Raw genomic sequence first — 25,677 nt, 5'->3', positions numbered from 1 at the left:
TAGCAAGGGAGGGATAAAGGGATGATTGACACACTGCGCACTTCACCTGGTTTAGTGAGCTGATCCTCATTTAAATGACATGACTTAAGGTGACCAAATTTAACACTGGTGTACTTTTCAATTATTTAGGAAAACTCAACAGTAATGCCACTTAGCAGTGAAAAGTTTCTACAACTCTACTTGCATTATCTTATTTGACTCTGGTGCAACATAAGAGGTGCAAATGATTTTTCTAGTTAGGATAGATGGGTGCCTACTTTAACTCTGAAGGGGTACACAAGCTACCCATCCAACTACATTTCATGCACGGTGTCCCCTTTTTTGTCAACTAGGAGAACTGAATTCTATAAATGTTTGTCTAATTTATTATGGAACAGTAATTTGATGACTTGTAAATTATATGACCTCAAGCTACTTTGTCTGATAGTATTATAAATCAGACAATCAGAGGATAGAAGCAAACCACAATATTAAAAAAGGAGCATGATCTTGCCATGGCTGAACATTGGTGTCATGTTCATTTATCATGGGCTTCAATTGCCAAGGGGGCAAAAAAAAAGAAAAAAAAAAAAAGATTATGAATCCTGGAGGTTCTACCGTTCCCCCCCCCCCCCCTTAGATTGAAGGGGAGCAAAATGGGAGGGGGGGGAAACCCACATTCTGCCTTCACTTCAACAGGTATGTCCTACTGTAAATGTCTGTAACAGTAATATTTTACAGGGAGGTGTACTGATACTGAGAACGTCACAAAAAAAACAAAATGATCAAGAGCGCAAAAATATTTTATTCCTTTGTTTTTGATTTTTCAAGAATTTGTGTCAATTCTAAACACTTAGGAAAATCAAGATGTCTCCTTTGTATAAAGGAAACGAGTTAAAAGTATACCTTGGTCTACATGAAAGTAGCTTCAGGAACTATAGCACAGGAAGGATTCTGGGTACATTATGACTTGGGGAAAACAATAGTGGAAAAATATAATCAGAGGCTGAGGTTAGAGTAAAACTATCAGTTTGCTTCTCACTCAACTTTTGTAATTCAAACGCTGAAGCACATAATGCAACTGATCATTATGGTTTTAATCTAGATTATTTTATCTGCATACAATGGTTAAATTACAAATATTAGTTCTGCACACTTTGGACTACAGGTCATAAATACAATCTGAATCAGATATACAAATATTTGGATACATTTGTGAATTAAAATGGCATTCAGTCTTGAAACCTTCTGCAAAATTCATTTACTGGCAAGTCCCCTAACATCTGACATAGCTTTTAGGCTTTTAAATTAAACAGCTAGGCGTTAAGACCACAATCATTGACAGCTAGATATAGACCAGCTGGAAAATATCTTAACACCAACACTCCCTTCCACCCCAAGGGTAAAAAGTTATAGAAGCCTAGACAAAAACCAATTTCTTTTCTTTCTGCTGGGCTGTTGCCTCAAAGAAATGTCTGACAAACTGGGGGAAAAAAGAGGAGACAAATATTGCACTTAAAAAAAAAAAAAAAAAAAAAAATCACATTGTTTGGCTCTGAGACAAACCTTGAGGGCTCTTCCTTCTCTCAAAAAGATGCTTGACCACCATAACTACACAGGTACTGAGGTTTAGAAGGAAATTAATCCAGTATCTGATATTTCAAAACAATTTTAAAAAATTACTTAATTTCACTTCTCTGACCATATCAACCCAGAAGGGAAAGAGAGAAGGATTTATTGGCCACTCGGGGACATCAAGCTGAAAGGAAAAGACACTATTGAGAGCACTGAATAAACACCATCTTGGCTCATCTGGGTGACAGCAGTGAATAGCAGCTGGTGAAACTGTAGCTACCAGTTATAGAAGACAGAACCAGTTGAGTATACAACTCCTTTACTGAATGCCTTTACTGGTGAAACTGCCTTGTCTTATCAGTCCAAAGGGGGTGGGTGGGGCATCTGGTTTTCAATGACTTTCTCTACATTACCCTCACAAAATGATAAAAATTCAGCTTGCCACTGCCAGAATGCATGGCTGCTTTGAACATTCTTAAGAGATGGTGCTTCATATGTTAATTCTCACATTGACTCTTCAGTCAGGCTCTCAAGAAGGAAATAAAACCAGCAGGATGACTCAGCATAGAAAAACTGACTCCCAAGTCCATAGAACAATTGCAAATATTACCTACCATGCACCGAACATTTTGGTGAGAGATTATCCAAATTAAGAAAATGGGGAAACTATCAAATAAGGTATGTTGAAATTAATGGAAACAGACTGTTTGGCATTTGGTGGCAGTTTGTCTAGAAAAAAAATAACCTGCTGGATGAAAGAGGTGCAGAACTTGGCAAAAAGCCTCTTGTTGGAGAACTGGGTGCCATTAATGAGTGACAGTCTGCTGTGGACAAGGGAAGGTCCTTTTGATAGTTGCCAGCATCTACTTCAGTGTTGGGTATTTCCTCTGACCAAACCGTCCTGGTCGGGCTCCTCCTGAAGGAGCAGTTGGCTTTGGGGAAGAAACATCACCACCACAAAAAGTAAGGCTACTAATGTGAACCAGAGATCAATACTGCTCAATACTGCGCAATACAATGTTGCTTATACAAAATTAAAAACATCAAGTCATAACTGACTCAATCTGACATAAGATCTACATTTTCTGGGTTCAAAAAACTCTTTTCAATAAAGTACCACCAGATACATGTGTGAATGAAGCAAGTAATATGAAACCACACCTGTGCAAACTGGGAGGGGTTATAGAAGGTCACGTTTCCAGAAGGTGGTGCACCCTGGACAGACGGCTGGGGAGGACCCTGTGGGGGGGAAAAAATGTTACCATGGAAACCAAGCAATGAAAAACTTTTTTTTAAAACTGGTATAAAGCTTTGTTTCAGTACTTAAAATAGAGTTTTCAATTTTGAAATAGTGGTCAGTTCAGTCTCCCTAGACAATTCCTCCTCATTCCTTCCATACAGGGAGTTAATGAGGAGGATCTTGCAGGTAACACAATCCAAATGAAATCTGAATATTCCTTTTCCCTGTCCAGAGCGGTGTGGTGAATGAGGTGACTGGCTAATGCGCCCACTAATGTTAATGGAAGCATGCAGAGCACAAAGAGGTTAACATGAATGACATGCACACAGCTGCACACACAGAATGACAAAGGTGTATTAACACCTATGCCTCCAGCACTGCGAGTTGGGGACCCCATAGTACTCAGTCTGCACCTTAGTCTAATGTGAATTTTTACCTCTGTAATGAAACAGCCATCAAGAGATTTTGAAATTTAAAACTAGAGGCTGTGTCAACTCAAAAACCACAGACTTTTACAATCATGGCTACAGCATACACTGTGTGTCATTTTGGTTTATGCTAAACCAAGAGGCAGATGTCAAACATGGGCCACAGAAAGAATGTATATGGTGACTGGGCATCATGCTGGAGACAGAGGATTCAGATGTGCGCAGGAAAGAATGAGACTTGTGGAGGGAAGGGTGAGAGGTGGGCAGAGAGAGGTGGGCGAGGGGGTGACAGACGCCCCGCTGGATGTACCTGGTTTAAATGCTGACTCACTTCGCGTGATAAAGAACTCATTGAGCTAGAACGCGAGAGCTAAAACGGCAGGAATAAACAAACGGACAAACACAAAACCACAAGCCAAAAATTAATACGTGCAAGTATCAATCCCAATCCATCTCTGTGGGACAGGTTCTCAGGCTGGGATAATTTCAGATCCAATTCTAAAATGCCAGGAGAGTGCAGTATCATATCACTCTGAGGTATAGTGAGAAAAGCTGAACTGCAATTTTTCCTTGTAATAAAAACACCACAAATTTAAAATGTAAGAAACTGTCCTTCCACCCACTTAATGTCTGATATGTTGTAGAGTTTGAAAAGCTTTTAAGACTCTCACATTTTAAAAGTTAGCATTCAATATTGCAAGGTTGTTTTACTTTTCTATATGAAATTCCACCCAAAAATCTCAACCCTGAAACACTGCTCAGGGGTTTCTAAGATTCTGTACATATTGCACAATAACTGCTGGTAATCAGCTTTTTGGCCCCTAACTTAAATAGCTCTGCATGAGGCATTTATGCAGCAACTAGTCAATGTATTGAGGGCAACTGCAACTAATTTCACCACTTCAGTTATGAAGACGACAACAAAAAGCAGTCAACAAAAACTCAAACTTCACTACAAAATAAGAGCAATAGAACAGTCAAGCAGCTTTGGAAGAGCACCTTTCCTGGCTGAGTCATTCAAGAGTCCATCATATTGTCATAACAAAAGATGCCAGGGGCATGTACACCATTTTTAAGCAAACCTAATTTGCCCACCCCCCACAGATATTTGTGTATAATTCCTGAGTACTACTGTTAATTTTTAGTCCTCTGAAACCTGATAATCCTCATTACCATCGTTTGTTAAAGAGAAAAAACTATTGTTTCTCAATGAAAAATATACAAACCGTTTAGTAACTTGTTGCAGATGCATAAGATATTGAGTAAAGAGTGAAAAAACAATACAAAAAAAACATAGCCAAACAAAAGACAGATGTGTTCAGCTGGAGTCTGCTCTACCTGGAAACTATGGTCCTAGAAACCAGAAATAATGTTTGATGAAGTCAAGTTGAAATGATCCCACACATTCATAACACTCGCAAGCAAAGGAAGTCTGATTAAATACTACCGTTGTGAAGTTGTAAACCAAGCAATACTCTATTATACCTTGACAAATCTAGTACATGTTAATGATCAGCTTTTACTTGTGAACAGCTACTTCCACACAAGAACCTACAAGGATGGAGTCTAGGTGGTTGGATGCTTGAAGATTCTTTTGGGAGTTGGTCTCCATGTCTAAGGGATTAATGTGGCATAAGAGGACTAAATGTGTAAAGGCTTGAATAAGAATAATAAAATGACTTCAATTCTATGATTTTCCACTTACCTCCCCTGACTGAGTCCCTTCAGTGACTTGTGCCCCATTATGGCCAGGTGGATAAAGTGTCTGGTTAGATGTCTGGAAATCAAAATTGGGACATATATTAAAGCAAAACGATGACCACATGTTCACAATATGAGTCATTCAAAGTTTGCAGAGGTGACTAAGAAGAAAGGAAGACTCACCTGTGCTGCTGTGCTTGGGTTGGGAAGTCCCTGCCCTTGAGACCCACTTGCATCAGGAACACTACCCTCCATGGGCTGCTGCTCATCTGAAGCTGAGGACATAGTACATATACAATTTCCAGCCTGTTCTGCAGCTAATTCTCTGAAGTTTTTAATTTTCTATTTGTTTACATAGAAGTACAGCAAGCCAACAAACCTCCTCCTGGTACAAAGAGATTTGCAGGCATGGGCATTGGGGCCAAAGGTGCAAAGAGATCAGCTGGGGGAGGGACCGACCCACTGAGCTTGCTGCTGGACCCTCCTGGGTTTAAGACATCCACATACCTACTCTTTGTGCCTGAAAATTAAAACACATACTCTAGTGACTGAAAAGTATAGCTCTTGTCATCCTTTAACAGAATCCTGGTGAAAAAATTTTTTCCATGAAGTTCTGTCTCTGTATCTAAGAATCTGTGTCTAGATGAAAGACAACTACAAGTGATGCTATTTTGAATACAAACTTCCCTCACATCATGTTATTTGTTCCGGAAAATCTGCTTGTAAAATAAATTCTTACTATACAGTTACCATTGATTTTATAGGGGAAAATGCATTCCTGAACCACAAAGGTTCACGCACTTGTTCAAATACACAAATTTCCTGCTGTATTTTCTAACCTCAGGTCACTGCTCACCTTCTATGGTGACCAAAGTCAGATGAAGTGAAATTCATTCACATAATGCGTTTTTCTTGTTGAAAGCTTATTATGCAAATTTTGCAGTACAAATGACATGTGCTTACGAGTCCTAGTTATGCAGAGTTGTACAGACTATCAGAAAAAACTTCAGTTAGTATATTTACCACCTCACCTTCCAAAGACAAAATGACCACACCTCACCTGCTTTTCTAGAGAACATGTTCACTTGCGGTCCACTAGTTGGTGGAGCACCAGGCCCCATTTGGGGAGCTGCTTTTGGGAAACATGTTGGGGGCGGTGGGGGTGGTTTGTTCTATTTAAGAAAGAAAATATTTCACAGAAGATTCTTCTCAAAACATGACAGACAAAAAAAAAAAAAAGTGACCACTGTAAAACAAAAATACCTCCTCTTCTGGTTCATCCAGATTAACCCATCTCTTTTTCTTCTCATCCCAAACAATCTGAAAAGACAAAGACATTATAAAGACTATATATGAATTGAAAACATCAGTATTATTTCATTTACAATTAATATTTAAAAAAAAGATTTCCATGACTACATGCAAAGAGTATTTTGTGAAGACTAGAAAATTGGTTTTTCACCGATTTGTTTTTGTCATCAGGCAGATGAGCCTCATTCCTTCCCCTGCGATAGAACCAGCCCAGCCAGCTACCACTGCCCTAACACACAAATGCAAAAACACAACAAAAACATTTTAAAAAGGGGAGATGGCTGTTCCTTCATTCACAATGGAAAAAAACAAAAGTCTTTAAAAAAAAAAGGTATTCATTTTGTGGTTACTCTGAGGATTCTCAACCTAGTTTTATCACAACTGTATATTCAGTACCTGTTAAGAAAATCACTGAAATATATAAATAAGATCTATGAATGAGATATTTAAATGGATTTCGAGAACACTGAAAGACTTGAAATGTTAGTGGCATACTTAAATGGGCCTACTTTCAAAACTAAACCTACAGTTACTCCACAATAAAGTTTCCCATATATTGTCTACGTTGTGTACCTTTTTGGGAGAGCCTTTATTCCGTTTTTTGGGTTCTTCCTGGCAAATGGGCTGTTCTGGAATGGATTCAGGAGCGGGGAGAGATGGTTTTGCAGCAGAATTACTTCGTTCTCGTCCTGTGGAAAGGTTGGAGGACTCCGAGGTTGTGCGGGACCGCAACCCTACACCCTATAGTCCACAAAAGTAAGACAGGTCCAGCATTCAATGTGACAAAGGCTTGAGAGATTGCTTACTGCTTCTTCACACATCATAGGGTAGAAGTCTGTGTATGGAGGGGTTATCTATAAGATTGTTAGAAACATAAAATCTAGGATGACAAAAAGCAGCCTGCTAAGTCTGATGAGAGAGAAAATGTCAAAGGAATCAGCAAAACCATTAAAAGTAAGCTCCAAGAGCTCAAAAAAATGAAGAGGGGTGAGGACTTTGGAAGGAGAAAAATCACTAGAGAGCATCCGTGGGATACTCAAAAAAAGCAGCTCCTACCATATTCATTGAAGATTGTGACGTTGTTCTTGATCTCTTTCCAGGAACCTAGGTTGACACAAAGCCCAATATGCTGCCTTTTAATAAAGCATTGCTATGCATCATAATCAATGGAGCAATCAGCAACTCCAACACTAGTCCACACTGCTCCAAGTATTTGCTATATTTTCATAAAGTCGGAACTCCGTGCTCACCATGGATGCCATCTGGTCATAGAAGTCCAAATGTTCTGTTAATGTGTTGCGGGTGGGTGACGAAGGTTGGGATGAGTTTTGGTGGGAGACCTGCTGGTCCTGGAGGGTAAAAGGAGGCTCCACAAGAGCCACTCCTGAGGGTGTTGCAGCGGTAGAATATGGCTGCTCAGCTTGGTATGGAAGGTCATATCCAGGCACGGAAGGCAGGGCACCATGTGTCTGGCCAGGGACAGGGGGCACAGGGACTAAGCCTGAAATCGGACCAGGGACTGAGCCAGGAACTGGACCAGGAACTGATCCAAGGTGAGGAGGAATTGGGTAGAAGGGGACTCCATCATTGTTGGGTAGAACCTGGGATACAGAGGCCATGCTGTCATCAAGGATGGTAGGAGGTGCTGGAGAAGAATACAGAGGGAGATGGATTAGAGGGGTAGATAGAATGTTGGTAGACTAACAATTACACTGAACAAGTCACTATATATAAGCAACAAAGTAACTGTACAGTTGTAGATAATCTACAGGAGAAACAAGTCACACCTGGAGGCATGAGCTGCACCCCTGGCAGCGGTGGTCCTGGGTTTGGAAGCAGTGTGGACATGAGGTGGTTCTCTGGACCTGTGTTCATATTTACTGGCAATCTCACTGGGTCAGGTGGAGTAGGCTGCTCAAACTCAGAGCTGGGGGTGCTGCACACATACTGCTGGGGAGTTGTCCTGTCTGTGCTATAGGAGATTACTCCTTCCTATAAGCAGCCCCCCCCAAAAAATGTTTTTTTTTTAACACAGTCAACACATTTTAAAACCTGTATTTCACAACATACAAATATTACAATGGGCTGACAAAAAAAATGTAGCGACTTGGGCTTATGAGCACAATACTGCTGACCATGAAGGTTTTCCATCTTAGACCTCCAAATACTTAACTCTGTAGGAACTAGGCTGAAGAAACAGAAGTTTAACACCACATGCTTTCAAAGAAGGTTTAGTTAGATCTATAAAATTAACACATGCCAACAATAATATTCCGTGCTCACTCTAATCTGGCTGTCCAGCTGGCGTAGCTGCAGCAGCCAATCAGGCTCAATGAAAAGCTCCTGCTCTGGCTTCTCCTTTAGCTGGGGGTCGAAGAATCGCAGCTTGGCAGATATCTGGGTTCAGAGAAAGAACCAGAAGTAGGCACATAAAATTTGCAAATGAACATAAAGTGTGTACATAACCCTGCACAAACTAAATGATGAACAGAGAAGCATGTGTGTTTATATATACCTGTATAAGCTGGCTGATGAACACAGGAGAGTGGTAAGATGGGAGGCTGAGCAAGGATCTAGCGATGACCTCACAGTACTGGAAGGCTTGCGCACAGAGTCCAGCCTCAGCTAGCCTGCAGGCGTAAATGAACTTGAAGACCTGTAGGGCAATAGGTCATTGTTTATGCTGAATCTTTATCATATACATTAAGTGTACAAATTAGTATCTCAACAGCTCATCCTCTTGGATCTCACTGCAGTCTTTGACACAACCGAACACAACATCCTTCTACACAGGTAAGAGACATGTTTGATCCTTTGTGGAACTGTCATCGAGTAGCTTTGATGATATACCACACACAGATTTCACTAATACATATATATACACACTAGCAACAACTATCTGAAAAATTGGGCTTTTTTTTTTTACATGACACATGTATTGTCTCGAAGACATCAAAGCCTGGATGAATGCAAATGAAGTAAAATACCTGACATTCTCCAGGAGAAATACTAGCATGGTCTTCCCTTGCACAACAAGTGTAATTTGTTCCTAAAGATCTGCTCATAAAGGGGAATTCTTTTGAAACAAACCCTTAATTACCATCAATTTAAATGGAGAAAAAGCACATAGAAAATTCCTGCGATAGCTTTTAAAACTTACAAAAAAATTTAAATGAAGCCCAGAATACCAGAATTGCTCTGGAAACTTAAATTGAGAAATAACACCTACATAATCAAAATTACTCATAACATTTGTATGCATGCTCATTTTTTCTATCCATCTTGAACAGAAATTTCTGTTCTGGTAATGTGGTGTTTGCAATTGTGAGATGATAGCTTGTTATGCAGCAAGGGGAAACCATAATTTTCAACAGGCATAACAAACCCAGACTAAGCATTCAGAAAATGCTGAAAATGCAAGTCACATGTGGAAAAGCACCAGGCAGCAACAGGTACCTGGAAGTTGGGCAAGGAGCAGGGCTGAGACCCTAGGGACTGTGCATACTCATAGGCCTCTGTCCTCTGAATTGCTTCATTGGAGGCAAATTTGAAGAATGGCAAACTGAGGGGGGAGACAGCATGCTGAGATGAGCAAAAACTGCACATGTATCCACTCACATATGGAAGAAAAAAAAAAATTTTACTTATATGGTACTTATTCTGTGCATACATATTTTACACAATACAAGTGATTATTGCATTGGGGGGAAGGGAGGGAGAAGGGGGAAAAAAAAAAAAAAAAAAAAAAAACCCACACACACACACACGGCATTCAAAGGCCAGAGCTGGGTATCGCATATGCCACAATGGACTGAAACTGCAGCTCACCAGAGTGGCACAAATAAATAAAACTCATGACCATTCAAACAAGTGACAGCATTTTGATAGGGTAACTACTGCTATGAGCATTTTAATAATGTATTCAGTTATTTCTAAAGCTGTATGGTGATTTGCTTGTCTGACCTGTGGTTTGAGCCTATCAGGACCATCTTAGTACTCTTCTTCGTGTAGATGCCAAGTCCAACTTGAGCCATCATATAGCAGAAATGAGCTGCATCAATGAGCCCTTTGGAAGCTATAAGGTCCCAGATGCAGACATTTGACACACAAAAAAAGAAAAAAAAACAAATGACATGCATATACTGAAATATTAATCTACCATATACTATTTACCATTCACTGTTCTGTTAGTGTACCAAGTCTAATGTCAACAATCCTGTTTTGGTCCAATTTAAAGCAGCTTATGTTTTGGAGTTAACAAGATGTTTTAAAAATAATTTAGACAATGGTTATTCCTCAGGGACATCAGTACATTCAGACAGGTAAACAAAAACTGGTTAAACATCAATGCAATGACAACACAATGAGGAGAGAAAAAGATTTTTCAAGAACAAGTGAGCTCATTAATGCCTAATCTAACATCTTTGTCTTTTCAATTTGTTTAAGGTCTGACAGCTCTCAGAAGATTGTTCCACTGAATACAAAAAGATAATTAAATCAGTGAGAATTATTAAAACTTCATTAAAAACTGAATTAATTCAGCACTTTTTAGGATTTAAGAAAATGTCAGGCCAAGACAAACATCCTTATCTGAGGAGACAGCAAAAGAATGAACTATGTTCTACTGAGTAACATGACTGTACTTACCAAGGGTATCTCCCATGGTGGTAATGGTTCGTGTGTCAAGGTCCAGGGTGTGTGTGAGGTTTGACAGTACCATGGCTAGGTGAGGGCGCCAATCCCCCCACTTTTCATCCCCACAGCACTACAGAATAGGGGAAAAGTCACATACAGTCATTCCTGGATTGACTCCACAGCCCAATATACATTCAGACATCTCCTGTACAGAGGGCCAGTATCACTCACTGTGGCTGAAGCAGGCATCCTCCCAGACATTAACTGGTAGACAGTCTGCAGAGGGTCATTGATGGGAAGACTATTAGCGAACCTAATGACCGAGGGGGAAGGAGAATAGCCCATTATTGCTTAGCTGAAAACATACACAGATTCTGTCACACCTTAACAAGACATTAAATAAACGGACATAAAAACTTCAGTGTAAATATGTTTAAGAGAATTTAAAAATATAACTGGAATGGGTCTCTACCTAGTCATAACACGTGCATGAGTCCTGTTGTCCATTTTACTTGCAAGAAGAAGAGCATGTCCCCAGAGACCATTCTTCATAGCTGACTCCAGAGCATCCTAAACTCACATAACATGTAATTACAGCTGTTAATGGTAAACAACAGTTTCCCCAGAACCCCAGGAGACCTGCAGCTACAAAGGAAACAATGAAAAATGTCACAATATATATCTTCCTGGAGAAAACAGCTGTTTAGTCATAACAATACAATCTGAGAAGAGTACCTTTAATGGTATTTGTTTGCAACTCATTTAAGGCAGTTCAATGTAGGCTGTTCAAATCATGGGGGGCAGGGCCAGACTACTGAATTTAGCTGAGGAATAGCTAATCGATACTAATACAGCCACAGTCTATATTAATCTGTTACATCCTATGCTCCTCAAGATTGCTATGAAATTCATAAACACAAGGAGTTGTACAAGGACTGTGAAGTACGAAGGTGGAAACTTGCCTTCTTACGGCCGAAAAGGAGGAGCTCCCGGAAGCGCTCGGTCTCCTTGCCGACACTGTCAGGCACGCTCATGAATGTGTCAGAGAGGAGAGACAGTGGACCAGACCCTGGCTCATCGTCAGGCCGCTCCAGTGGCTCCTTGTTGAAGTCGATTAGGTTAGCCTCATTGGGAGACTTCCCTGGCAGCCATACAGACTTATGTTCCCGTAGCAGCAAGTCTGCAATGTCCGTCCCAACTACAGTCTGCCAACAATAAAAGTACACCCAAAAATAACTATGTGTATAAAACTTTTTGGACCCGTGAATTCATTAACCTACAATATATAGTCATCCCCAAGGTTCACCCATAGTGTGTGAGGGACAGAGAGAATGTGTTTCACTGATGTATGGATGAGTGACCCAGTGTAAGTAGTGTATTTAGCAGGATTAAACTCATCTAATCACATCTCCTAGGTGCTGAGAGACACCATGTAGTCTTGTTTGGTGAATATTTCATAACACTTCAAATAGGAGTCAGTTTCAGAGCACAGGAACACCTAAAAATCTTTACCACTGAAAAGGTAATTACATCTTTGAGTCAGAATTAATTTTAGAAAAGGGTTAAACACCAACCTTTGCTAAGCACGAAAAGACTAAATACACAATAACATATATACAATTATGTACTTATAGCTACAACTGTATGAATAATTGACAGCACATTAACTTAAATCCACCAGTGATGTTTTTATGGAAATGACTCAAAGTAAATGTTCATGTGTATGAACACAATGGTTGATTATGCCAGAAAACTTAATGGTCAAATATACTGACAATGACCAGAGAATGGAACACGAGCATGTACCCCATTTTGCCTGCACAGCAGCACAATGAACTCCCAGATGAGTTGTGCAGAATCCTTGTCAATCAGACTGTCATTGTGCAGGGACTCGAGGGACTTGTTCTGAGCAAACTTGATCACATCAACCTTGTGAGTCTCGTCCCTGCGGGTGGAAGGGAAGAACCGAATACTTAAAGTGAGGTGAATTCAAAATCTTGAATCTGCTAGTTTGACTCCAGGGGATAGTGAAGTCTATGGGCATATAAAAAAATTTAAACATTTCAAAGGAGAAGAATTAGGTTTACAAGAGTCTCCACTGTATGGTGGTAGGTACAATCAATGCCCAGTCCTGCACTCTCAAACCAATCCTGGAAACACAGAGCATGGAGCAGGGTACAGCCTAGATAGGACACTAGTCCAGTAAGGATTTTTGTTTTTATCACTTTTAACTTCAAACTAAATTAATTTCAAATGGCTGGGGTAGAAATTATCTTTTTTTTTTTTTTGCAACTCGATTCGAATTGCTCAAAAACTCATCACATTAACAAGTCCAATGTTCATCAGTTTCTAAGAACTTTAATATCTCCACAATTAAATAAATACGCTTATTATAGTGAGCCATCTAGTCTTAGACCAAAACCTTGAATAAAGCTATACAAATAAAAACTTTCCAGACATTCCACTTAAATGTTTAACTTTGAGCACAATTAAAACAAATTAAAAAGGAACAGTAACAAAATACCTTGTCTACAAAATCCTAATGCTGACTGATCCATTCCACAACATATGTGAAAAGTTTATCATCTTGTTCATGATCAACAATGCTCAAGAACCCCAGACATGTGCTGTAAACACTGGAAGCATGCTGAATTAAGGCAGTCCCATATTCCTATTGTGTTACATTTTGGCAGCCATCTAATGGCTGGGTGTGTAAACACCAGGTAACAATTTTATAAACTAGAACAGTAAAGAAAGTTAAAAATTAAACTGAATTTTCAGATAAATATTTTACAACAAAGAGCTAGTGTATTATTACTACTAATTCATGTTCACCTGATGCCTTTGTGCAGTGCAACTTAGAATGTTAGATATTATTCTAAGCTACTTACAAGTACTTTCTCATCCAGGCAACAGAGCAATGTAACAAACAGATACTGACAAAAACATATACTAGACAAGTTATTCAAAAAAAATTCACGAGAAGCAAGTATCTTTGGACTGTGGGAGGAAAACTGGCATACCCAGAAAAAAATCCACACAAATGTGGGGAGAACAGGCAAGCCCCACAGAGCCAGATTTGAACCCACAGCCCAGGAGCTTTGAGGATTCCCCCATGCTACTCACTGCAAAACTGTGTCTGTGCACTTCAGCTCAATTAAAAAAAAAATATTCTCAGGACAGCTTGGTAACTTAAAGAACACTGGAAATACCACGCATCCATCTCTTGCTTAATGGGATTAATCTGTTCCATAAGAGTACCCTGTTGGTCAAATTGTCATTGTAAGGACACCGAATTAACATCCCCCCCACAAGAAATACTCAGTTTCAGGGTGAAAAATGTGCCCCGTAAATACAATGAAAACACTCTAATAAAAAGTATAGTTGGATAACGCCACCAACACAAAATATACCTCTAACAAAAACTTCCTCCCTGTCTTTTAATATTATACCTTCATAAATTCACTGTGAATAACTTCTTGTTCAGTGAATGCCCTGCTGGGCAGAAGTACACTTTGCCAGCATAGGGTGAGAGACACAGTACACTTGGGAAACATTTAGATAATTTGGCTCACTGAAACACACGACAAAGAAATAAGGTTGACAAAAATAGTGTCACTCTGCACGGCACCCAAACAATTTGCTTTGACAAGCGCTGTATAATGCTACAGATGTTGACGCTAACCAATTGTGAGATTAAGGCTTTATTTACCATGAGGTAATGGTAATTGTGTTATGAAAGTTGTTTACATGACTTTAATGTTCATCTGTAGCTGAACAGCCCTGTTTTATACAAAACAATGAGTGACAGTCCCAGCAGTATCTAGAGTATTTGGTGTGAGGGTTTTCCACTGACAGAAGCGGAAGGCTTACTTCACCAGAGGCCCTGGGAAGGAACACAGCTCTTTCTGCTCCTCTGTTTTCTCTAGCATGCTCTGTAAGTAAAGGAGATGCATGCCCAATCACTAGGATGAAAGTTTGAAAATTAAAACTGGATAATATATTTAAAAAAAAAAAAAAAAAAACCTTGGGATTGAAAATGTTGGAATTTTTCCATACAAAAACATCTGTTATACTGAATTTGTTCCTGAAACAGTCTGAGCCTTTATATTAAGGGTAGTCCTCAACTTACAACATATGCAACTCATGACAAATGATGGATCAAGCTTGTTATATTACTTTTGTGTATCAATGTTTAGTTGAAATATCTAATGACAACTGCTCCATCTGCTGTATCATTACATCAATTTGCTGCCCTGCTGCAAGGTAGCCATATTTCTTACTGATTCAATGTGTCTACTGGTGATTGCAATTTATTTACAAAAACATTTTATTTACATGTTTTGATTCCATTCATTACTTTGACAAGCGAGCAAAAACCTGAGTATTCTGGTGGTACAATAAAACAAAAGATATTAAGAAAAATGAAAGTGAAAAGAGATGAATGTGTCAAATTACTGAAAAACAAAGCTCTATTACACAATGTAGCATTCATTCGTATTGTTAATATGTCCTTATTGGTTATATTATGCAGTATAAAGAGGTTTGCAACTTATGACAAATTTTACTTGCAATGAGATCATCAGAACAGAACCCCATCAAAAGCTGAGGACTACCGGTACTGACATACTAAATAGTTACTTAGCAAAGGGAAAGAATGATTGGCATCAAGTTGCAAAGCCTGACCTCAATACTGTAGATCTCCACCAACGTGGGCTGCCCTGCTGAGGGCAGGTTTGGCAGAACCTGAACCATCTGACCTGCAGGGCCAAACCTAGCACACCGATGTGGTACTGTATACTTCTCCGGAGTCAATGGCCGGGGTGGCACTGCATATATTAGGAGAGAACATAAGATTAGACATGGATGCCGATTACTAGAAATTCATCACTCTCTGTCTGATCTGTTTCATTACACCACAGCTGGTGAGTCAATTACTTTTGGAAGTCTATCAGAGAAAAACGAGACAGTGCTTCTTTACCAAGTGTGCTCTTACTTTGCTCCATAGCAGGCCACCCACCCCCTCCATAATAGTCTGCTGGGTACTGGTAACCATCCACGTTGTTGGGGTAGACCATAGGTAGGGAGGGTTGGCTGGGGGGGTCAAATGGAGCTGAAACAAGGTCCTGCTGACTCCTGCTGACCTGACTCTGAGGGTGGAAGATGACATGTGGGGTTGCACCACCTGTGAAACACTGGTGTTGCTTCAACTTTTCAAACATGCAATGGCAGATGGGACAAGGAAATCTGATTGACAATATCAAAGCAGCCAGAACACAATAAGGGGGAACAATGCCATAGCCAGTACTTAAAATCACAGACTGAAACCTAGAACCAAGACTTTGGGGTGTCAATTTGGAGAAGAGATTTTGCTGTTTGCCACTTTTGGGGGAAAAAAGGTACCCAAGTTCAGGTTCCAAGATTGTTTTTAAAAACAAAGTCATACAACTTGCTTTTAAAAGGTATCACTTGAAAAAACATGTAAAACTGTCACACAATGTAATGAGAGACAGAACTCTACACCCAGGTAAGCTGCTAGAATAAAATTCCCAAAAGTCTAGAAGGTCAGAAAAGATCATTATTTCTTAGTTCTGAACATTCTGTGGAGAAAAAAAAAAAATCATGTGGCATGCATGCTTAGTTGTGGCCCTGCGATGAACTGGCGTCCCGTCCAGGGTGTGCTCTCCACTCCTTCAGCCTTGCAACCAATGTCTCCAGGATAGGCGCCAGCTCGCTGAGACCCCGCTCGGGACAAACCGTTCTTGAAATTGGTTGGTTGGTTGGCATGCATGCTTAAGTACAGGATATTGGTTCTTAAGGGCATTTTTTTTCTTAAAAGGCCAAGATGCCTATAGAAGGATGGCCAAGACATCTTTAGACTTCTTGCGCTCAATATATATCAAGATGCATATAAAAATGTGTGCAGACAAACACATGCACAGCCAACCTGTTGAGAGCGGGAGCTGAAGCTGCTCCTACGACTGTGCTGGCTGTGAGAAGTGCGCACACTGTGGGCTGAGTGCTCACTGTGCACACTCCGTCGGTCATACTCATCACCATATGGGTCACGCTGGCGTCCATAGTCCTCATCAAAGCTTGCATCGTACCGGGGATCATATCGCCATGGATCGTTGTATCCCTCCGGTCTGCAATTTGAAAGATGATACCTCATATCCAAACTGTCAACTAATACTTTTAAATAGAGATGCTTTTAGAAACAATTAAAAAAAGGGGCAGCACATAGTCAAAAACAGATGCGCAAGTCCCAGGAAGGTGTCCAGCAATTCAACTCCAGCCACTTCCTTTACTGTGAAACTAGACAAAACTTACTTTAGAAACAAAAGCTATTAAGCAACAGAAGCAGCAAAAACATGGACAATCCTCGGTGTGCACCTGGTAGGGTATGCCTGGCTGTAGTAGTTCTCCCTGAAGCTGTAGGCTGGATGCTCGTAGTTGTACCAATAGGACTGATCGTAGTAGCTCCTGTACCGCGGGTCATAAGCAGCTGATGGATCATAGTGTTCCAAACGGCGATCTATAACCAAGAATTAGTGTCATTCTTTTGTAAATGGAGCAACTAGAACACCTGAACACACACAAACCTGTTGCCCTTACCTCCATATTCATATGTTTTCTTGTAATAGTCTGCATAATAACCATCACAGCCACTTCGGCTGGCTCGCTGGTAGTCGTCTGGATAGCCTTGTCTACCGTGAACAGTACAGAAAAAAAAGCTAACTCAGTACTAGTAATCATGCTATTAAGATCATCCAGGCAAATTAACCACTTCTGCCATTTTTTCTCTCGTATTTTTACAGTATGGTTAATTCAGAGATTAATGTGGTGGTGTATGTGAGCACATATGCATGCACACACACGTATACATATTTTACACACACACACACACACACACACACACACACACACAATGAATATTGGATACTGACTTAATGAAATAATGTGACAGTCTGACAGGTAGTACTCAGGAACCAAGTCATTGGCCATTACCCCAAATAAGCTCAGCAATGAAAACAACCGCTGTACCACAATGTAACAATGACTTAGTTCCATAATGTATTTAATTACCATCATCATGCATTTGCATTACTCATTGCAAAATGTTAGGCTTTTTAACTATGGAAGATTTTCAACTCAGCCAGGAACAATCTGATGTCTCTACTTGGCCAGGTATGTAGCGACCTGTAGACCTCAATGCATGCCACACATGGGGGGGAAAATCAGCAATAAGTCAAATTAAGGAGGAGACCCTCCCATGTTCAGTAGGCCCAGGAATTGCCTGGCCTTTCTCTCAGCAAAATAGCTGGCTTTGGAAATGAGTTGTCCATGTATACACACACACACACACACACACACACACACACACACACACCATCTGAAACCGCTTGTCGCATACAGGGTTGCGGGGAGCTGGAGCGTAACCTGGCAACACAGGGCGTAAGGCTGGAGGGGGAGGGGACACACCCAAGACGGGACGCCAGTCCATCGCAAGGCACCCCAAGTGGGACTCAAACCCCAGACCCAACCCACTGCGCCACCGCACCCCCCGTTATCCACGTAGCAAAATAAAACAATTTAAGAGTAAATAATCCCAGAGAAAAGGGATTAAAAAATGAATGGCATTTTACTGTTACTGAAAGGGAAGACATAGTGGCATAATCTGATTTAGCTGTTACACTACATCTTAAAAATAAATATCCTGGAAACACCTGCCAGCAGACATATAACTGATGTTTTGGCTTCTACAATGTAAGAATTTGGGTGGAAACATGTAAAATACACAATGCCAACTGGAGAAAAACATTTAATGTATAATTTATGTATTTAATATATTTCAATTGACAATTTAATGTACACAAAGATAAGTGAATGTAAGTCAACCAGAACTTAACACTTCTAGGAAAGTGTTACAACTACAAAATTAACTGTCAAAAACAGAGATACTAAAACTGAAGTGACAGAGATGAGCAATAACAGCATCAAGTTCAAGTTTTTGTCATTCCTCTATATAACCTGTAACAGTGGAACGGAATGTCATTTCTCTAGAGACCATGGTGCAACACAGAAGAGTAGAAAACAGTAAATAAATACACAAGACAGGACGTGGAAATCGGCTGTGAACTGTAGGCAGTTTTTAGTGTATGGATTCATGCTGAGTTAGCTGTTTGACTGTGCCAGGTGAGCGTTGGGAAGCACCAGGGTGTTGAGTAATTTGAGTGACTCAGGGAAGAAACTGTTGGGAGTCTGCTGGTGAGCACCAACAGCATCAATGATATGTATCAAAATGACAAGCAAATAAGACCTTTAAAGGTACTGACCTCGAAGAGGGGCGATCAGAGTACTGACTGGCTCTGGAACTAGACCTCTCTGGTTGCTCCCTGGGCTGGTACCGTTCAGCATCCCTGTAGCCTGGGTTGGCTCCTTCATACTGAATGTAGCGCTGGTCATACCTCTGGTATGGATCACCCTAAGCATAATACCCGATATTACTTAATGAGAGGTGTACACCGCACAGAACTTGATATAAACCTTGAACCTTGACTACTTAACTCAGCATTTTCAAATACAAAATTACAGCTCTAAGCACTTCTACCACTTTAGCTACAGTGTATATATTTGAGTACATAAATACAGAAAAACAGTAAAGTAGCAGTAGAAAAAAAAAAAATCTACACTTTCAATGTCTTTTGAATCATCCAAATAAGTTGCTTTGGAGAACAGCATCTCTAAAATGGATAAATGTAATATACTGTAACCAGACTTTGGGTTGTCCTCATATAAACAGCACCGACATACATATAAACCAAAACCACCATAAAGGCCAAAGTTGTACTTACTTGTTCACTGCTTATCTTACTCAGGGTCAAGGCCTAAATTCTTCACTGTCAATTTTCTATATAACTAGTCTGTACCTCTCACTCACCCAAACTAAGGTTCATTTACTGTCACAATCTTTCTGCCAGACAAGCAGTCACAAAGAGTGAGAGCAGCTTGGCTGAGTTGCCAAGTTCTGTGGGGTCTCCTCACAAGTGGGAAGGTGACAGAGCAATTTTACAAGGATGTTTGACTACTACAAAACCCTGAGACCCACCCCCAGACACTATGAAAAATATACACAAAACAAAGGAAAACATCTTTGTTCCCCCACTTTTGTATACAATGACAGAGATAACAGGAATACACATTTACGTGTAAAGCATCAATAAATAAGCAGATTTTGGAAAGTGCTACCTGGTAATACTGCTGTGCTCTGGGGTCAGCTGGAGGATACTGAGGAGGGTACGGTGGCCTGCCATCCATGTACTCAGGATAGGTGCTCCCATAGTAACCTCCAAACATTGGTCCTGGCATCGGAGGAAGCCCGCCATACCCCAGCTGCCCACCCATTACTGAGGAGGGTCGAGAGGAGCTACCTGGCTGAGGAGGGTAGGGTGGAGGCTGAGCTCCCCCAGAGCCTGGAAAAAACACCCCAGCCCCTGGAGGCTGCGTGTGAGGGTACTGGTTATTCTGCAGAGAACCTCGATTGGCTTGGTTGTGAGCGGCGTCAGATTCGACACGAAGACCGGACTGCATCCCAGGCCTCTGGGAAGAGTCTGGGGCAGGCCGCATCGTGTGACCGGAGTCGCAGGACTGCTGGGGCTCGTTCTCAGGCCACCTTTCCTGCTGTGCATCTTTGGTTACCTGCCGGTAAAAATCTGAGGCATTACTGACCGGCCCTTGTTGCTTTGATCCTGGTGCTGGAGGTGGAGCTTGTTGGAAAACACCAGAAGGCACACCAGTAGCTGAGCTAGAGTTTTGGCTGTTCTGTGGCTGATGCATGGTAAAATCTAGGAGCTCATAATTAGTAAGCCGTTTGTGATTATCAGCAGCAGGTGGGGGGTGAGAACTAACACTGGGTGCAGAGTGATTCGGACACCCAAGCAAATCAGGCCTAGAAAAAGGAGGATTAGAGGATCCAGCAGTTGACGTTATAGGTGGGATATCTGACTTTTGGATATGCCTACTCTCTGGGGCTAGGTCTAGAGGGGAATGATTCACAGCAGGCCTACCAGATAAAGTTTCAGAAGAATTATCTGATGAAGCAAAGTGCTCCAGATGATTAGTCTTTTGAGGGACTACTGATGCTGTATTTGCAGTTGACTCAGAGGATTGATGTACAGGCAATGGATTCTGCACACTTTCATTACAGACCATTTGGTATGCCACTGGGGTAGAATTATTTGGTGGAATCACATTGTAATTTGTAGCAGGAGGAGCAATCAAAATGGGCTGATTCTGGAAGGATTCAGCAGCTGGGGAAGGGACCAGAAGGGACGCATAGCCTAGACTCGCCTGGGGGCTCTTTGCGCCAGTCTCCCCCAATTTTGGCGGATTCTCCAGGTTCTCCATGGAGTTGTTAGGCTTTTGGAAGGACTGCGGGTCAGCCTGGGTTGCCTGCAGGTCAAGGGGGCCATCTTCAGGGGGCTGGATCACCTCTGTGCTAGGCTGCTTCAATGGGCCAAGTACTGGTGGGGCTGCAGGGGCCAGCATGATGTTAGTACCTACAACAGGTAACTCAGTCTGGGCCCAGAGTGTGGTGGCAGGACTTTCACACTTCAGACGGGCACCATGTGCCCGGGATGAGGGCCTTCTTTCAGGTGGCACACCACCAGGGTGGTGCATAGGGGCCATGAAGATGTTCTCCATGTTGTCGGGCGGCTGCTCAAGGTTTCCCGGAGATATGTCCGGAACACTCACCCTCGCCAGTCCGCTGCCATTCTTTTCTGCCACCATCCTGGCCTGGTCAACTTCAAAGGGCTTGACACCCACACTATGAGAGTGAACAGGCTCAAAGGAGCTGTTAGCACTGGCCTGAAAGATCCCAGTGGGCTTTGGGGGGCTTGGCGTCAGGGGCTGGGAGGGCTGGCCATGGCCAACCCGAGGCTGCGCATTCTGTGGCACAGCCTCAACAGCAGGGGACGTGTCAATTTGTTCAAAGTACCCTGCAGAGGAATCTTCGGAAAGCCTTGGCACCTCCTGCTGGATGAAGGTACCAACCACACCCTGAGGCCTTCGGGCCCCAGAAACACTCCCGTGGCTCACGTTGCTGTAGCCTGATGAAACACTCTCGGGTCTTGCTGGCCGTGGCACGGAGTCTGGAGTCTCCAAATTCGGCCCCGTTTCAAAATGCCCCCCACCTTGGACAGTGGCACTGCCCTGCCCTGTCATAAGATTTTCACCAACATTCTGGGGTAACAGTGGTGTTTTGTGTGGCTCGTTGGGTAAGACCTCCTGGTTGGGCACACATTCCAAGTTCTCCACATGATCAAACTGGCTTCCTTCAAGTTTCGGGCTGCCACCAATAAACCCGCTGTCATTTAAGTACGGCATGGCCAAATCACCACTCGGAACCCCATTTACAGCCTTCCTTTCTCCGGTGAGCGTCTCTTCATTCTCCACATCATTTTCTTTGAAAAACATTGAGACAGTGCCAGGATCAGTGACATACGAAGTGGGGCCTGTGTGGCTAGGAGGGTTCACTTGCGGAGAATGAGCAGACTCATGTCGTTGACTACTTGGACCCCCAGCCATCTGGTGGTAAAACTGCTCTTGTTGGGGCTGGTTAAAGCAAGGGTCAAGAGCTGTGCAGTTCTGACTGAAATAGTTTTGAGCTAGAAACTGAGAATTGTGGTGTTCAGAAGAGTTCCCTGCACCACTAAGTGTTCCATGAGAGCTGATGGATCCTGGATGAAGCGAGTGAGACTGCTTCTGGGACGGAGAGTAAGAAGGGGCACCCTGGGTAGTATGTGGGGAAAACGTTGCTTGAGGAGCATGAGCAGCTTGAGCATAGGGGACCATGGGAACACCATGAGGGGAATGGGCCGGAGGAGGATCGTGAGAAGAGGCATCCGGCAAAGCTCCTTGAGCTGAAGATAGGGTGGCAAGAGCCTGGGACGAATGATCAGTGGTAGGCTGGAAGTAGTTTTGGACAGAAGGTGGACGACTGCCATGGTCAGGTATCCACTGCGTGGGATGGGACGCCACAGAGCTTGGCCCAGAGGGGACATACAAGGCAGGATCCTGCCCATGTGGAGGTCGGCTCTGAGTAGGAGATGAACCATGAGGCAGGGCTCCTGGAATTATGTTGGAGACATTTCCCTTGGTGTTGAAATACCCTTCCTCTGTGCCAGGAGAACTGAAACCCGCAACAGTATAGGGAGGTGGAGCCGAAGACCCAACAATGTTGGGTGTCAAAGTGTTTCCCCCTGTAGTTTGACTGGATAAAGATGAAACCAGTGGCACACTATGAGGGGCCTGTGCACCTTCTTGCAGCTGTGGTGACTGGCTCTGGGCTGGGACAGTCTGCAGGAAGCTGGCAGGAGGTGGAGTCTGCATAGGAAGAGGGCTGCTGTTGGAGGTGGGTGGGTGGCTTGCAGTAGGAACAGCAGATGGGGCTTGCAGACCAAACGCAAAGGGATCCGTCATGGGGATGACAGGCTGAGTTGGCCCTGGCATTACAATTGCACTCCCTGGATGCTTGTGGGCCCTGGGGCGCCGGAAAGCGTTGGGGACTCCTGTTGATGGCGGCGGAGGGCCAACCGCCCCTGGCGGAGCCGTACGAGGAGGGGGCTGCATCATTGCGCCTTCTTTATGATGAGACAAGCTTAACTCCAGAATTCAGCTGTCTGGGAGACAGATTTGAAACGCTTTCAAACTGCTGGAACAGAAAAAAGTTTAAACTGCATTAATACAATTACACTGCTATATGTTGCATTTGACTTATACCAAAACACATTCAAATACAGAAGCAAAAAACATCGGATCAACCGACACCTCTGTAGAAGCCTACTAGTAATACAACATTACATTTACATTTATTCGCTTAGCAGATGCTTTTCTCCAAAGCGACTTACACTGGATACTATGTAGTGTTACCAACCAGTGTTACCAGCCCACACACCTTATTCACTTACACTGCTAGATACACTACTTACAATGAGTCACTCATCCATACATCAGTGAAACACACACCCTCTCTCTGTCACTCACACACTACAGGGGAACCTGAACAGCATGTCTTTGACTATGGGAAGAAACCAGAGCACCCGGAGGAAAGCTACGCGGAGAACATGCGAACTCCACACAGACTGAGCGGGGATCGAACCCATGTTCTCTCGCACCACCCAGGCGCTGTGCCACCATGCCGCCGTTATAGTAAACTATTTGCAATAAGCCTTATGGATCTGTATAGAAATGATTCACGTGAATACCATACATTACATAATTTTAAAAGGATATTTTAACATAACTGTCGAGCAGAAATATAACGTGTCAAACCACAAGTTTAAATTAATCTTTCAAAGTTAAGCATAACCCACCAATTAGTTGTCCAAAACCACATCAGTATAATACTATACTCGCAGCAAAGAATATCGAGTTGTAGCTAATAAATATTTGAGGTGTAACACGGGACGTCATAAGGCTGGTTGTTTTGTCACTTTGTGCAGCAGCGCTGAAGCCCTCGGCTGGATGCGACCGTTAGAGCCGTTATCTGCGCTCCTTGACCTGCCGTCTTACTCTTAGGCGCTTCCGCGGCGGCTCTTCTCGCTCAGCTGAGCCGCGAAAACCCCGAATGGAAATTCTTCTTCTTCTTTTTTTTTTTTTTTTTTTTTTTTTTAACTAGAGGGAGCCGTGGAGACGCAGAAAGCGACTTCCCGGAGGTGGTGCTGAGTAACCAAGGTTTCCACACACTCGGCGCCGCGGAGTGGGCGACACTAGCGCCAACACACGGACTCCACTCGTATCTCTCCGCTAACCAGCCGACCGAAGTGCGCTGGGCGACGGGCAGCTCGACGCTCACCCACTGCCACGTCGGCTTCCACCTCCACCTCGCGGCTGTCCGGCAACCGCTCTGCCGCAGGTCAGGAACAATTAATTCAGTGCGGTAAAACGGAAAGGGGACGACCGGCGTGTCGTGCCACAGCTCAGCTCGACTCGACTCGACTCTCCCAACAGCTCTGTGTGTGTGTCTGTGTGTATGTCGACAACTCTCGGGTCGGTCTTTTAGCTAGCCGTCCCGGCAGTGCTGGCTACACGAGCGAGTTCCGGGTCCAGTCGCCGCCGTTGAGCCTCTAACGGCGCCCCCGCGAGTCTGCAGTCTCGAGCCTTACCTTCCAGAGACAGAGCACGGCCGTCCGATAGCGCGGGATTAAATGTACCTCCTCACAAAAGAGCAGGAATGTGTCGCGGACCCGCAGCGGCCATCTTCGGCGGACACATCCTGCTGGGCTACGTGTACCTCATACGTCATCATCACAAACACGACTGCGTCACGTCGCTTTCGCGGTCGCTTTTTTTACATTTTCCTTGTTGCTTTTTTTTTTATTTAAAACGCATTAAAATATATAATTCCAGTGTATAAAGAGACGAAAATGAGTACACAGACATTTAGTGAAGTTCACGTTTATTTGGCCGGAAGTGGACTCGTTGAAAAGGGACAGCGCCCCCTAGGGCATGCTGACCAGCCATGTCCGACAATAAGCGTGCTATGACTGTAGGGAGTGGAGTACTCTATGTACTGTACTATATCTATTTTATTGTGCCATGTTGTATTCCATGCTGTTATCTATTATCATTAGCTATTATCTATTCTCTTATATCCCGAACCGTTGGAATAACAGCTGTCTACAGAAGATTGTACAATCATAGATTAGAAATGCATAAAAGAAGTGGTAGGCAACAACTAGGTTTACTTGAGTCACATGTCTGCACCTATGTCTCTTTCTCTTAATGTAATGCATAAATTGTACT

The 25,677-nt window shown here is 42.6% G+C and overlaps 1 protein-coding gene across 4 annotated transcripts; it reads right to left on the bottom strand.

Annotated features, from left to right (window-relative positions):
- Positions 1–771: 771 nt before the first annotated feature.
- On the bottom strand, positions 772–25,167 carry sec16a (SEC16 homolog A, endoplasmic reticulum export factor). Of its 4 annotated transcripts, XM_018753351.2 has the most exons (32): positions 25,038–25,167; positions 21,220–23,584; positions 20,119–20,568; positions 19,206–19,354; positions 17,485–17,576; positions 17,263–17,404; positions 16,817–17,015; positions 15,866–16,019; positions 15,556–15,698; positions 14,743–14,804; positions 12,676–12,814; positions 11,832–12,074; positions 11,342–11,439; positions 11,101–11,182; positions 10,882–10,999; positions 10,198–10,309; positions 9,691–9,796; positions 8,750–8,890; positions 8,518–8,631; positions 8,022–8,226; positions 7,485–7,879; positions 7,291–7,338; positions 6,808–6,975; positions 6,386–6,463; positions 6,187–6,243; positions 5,984–6,095; positions 5,303–5,443; positions 5,107–5,198; positions 4,928–4,999; positions 3,533–3,592; positions 2,716–2,793; positions 772–2,486 (listed from the first exon to the last, which is right to left on the bottom strand). In XM_018753351.2, the coding sequence occupies exons 2-32, from the start codon at positions 23,503–23,505 to the stop codon at positions 2,418–2,420; spliced, it is 6,405 nt and encodes a 2,134-aa protein (XP_018608867.2). In that variant the 5' UTR covers positions 23,506–23,584; positions 25,038–25,167; the 3' UTR covers positions 772–2,417. The 4 variants fall into 4 exon arrangements, with proteins under 4 accessions (XP_018608867.2, XP_018608843.2, XP_018608852.2 ...); XM_018753327.2 differs by having other exon boundaries at positions 20,119–23,584; XM_018753336.2 differs by having other exon boundaries at positions 20,119–23,581.
- Between the last annotated feature and the right edge of the window lie 510 nt (positions 25,168–25,677).

Source organism: Scleropages formosus, chromosome 6, assembly GCF_900964775.1.
Source record: "Scleropages formosus chromosome 6, fSclFor1.1, whole genome shotgun sequence".
Lineage (NCBI taxonomy): Eukaryota > Metazoa > Chordata > Actinopteri > Osteoglossiformes > Osteoglossidae > Scleropages > Scleropages formosus.
This window is presented reverse-complemented; position numbering and strand designations above follow the sequence as displayed.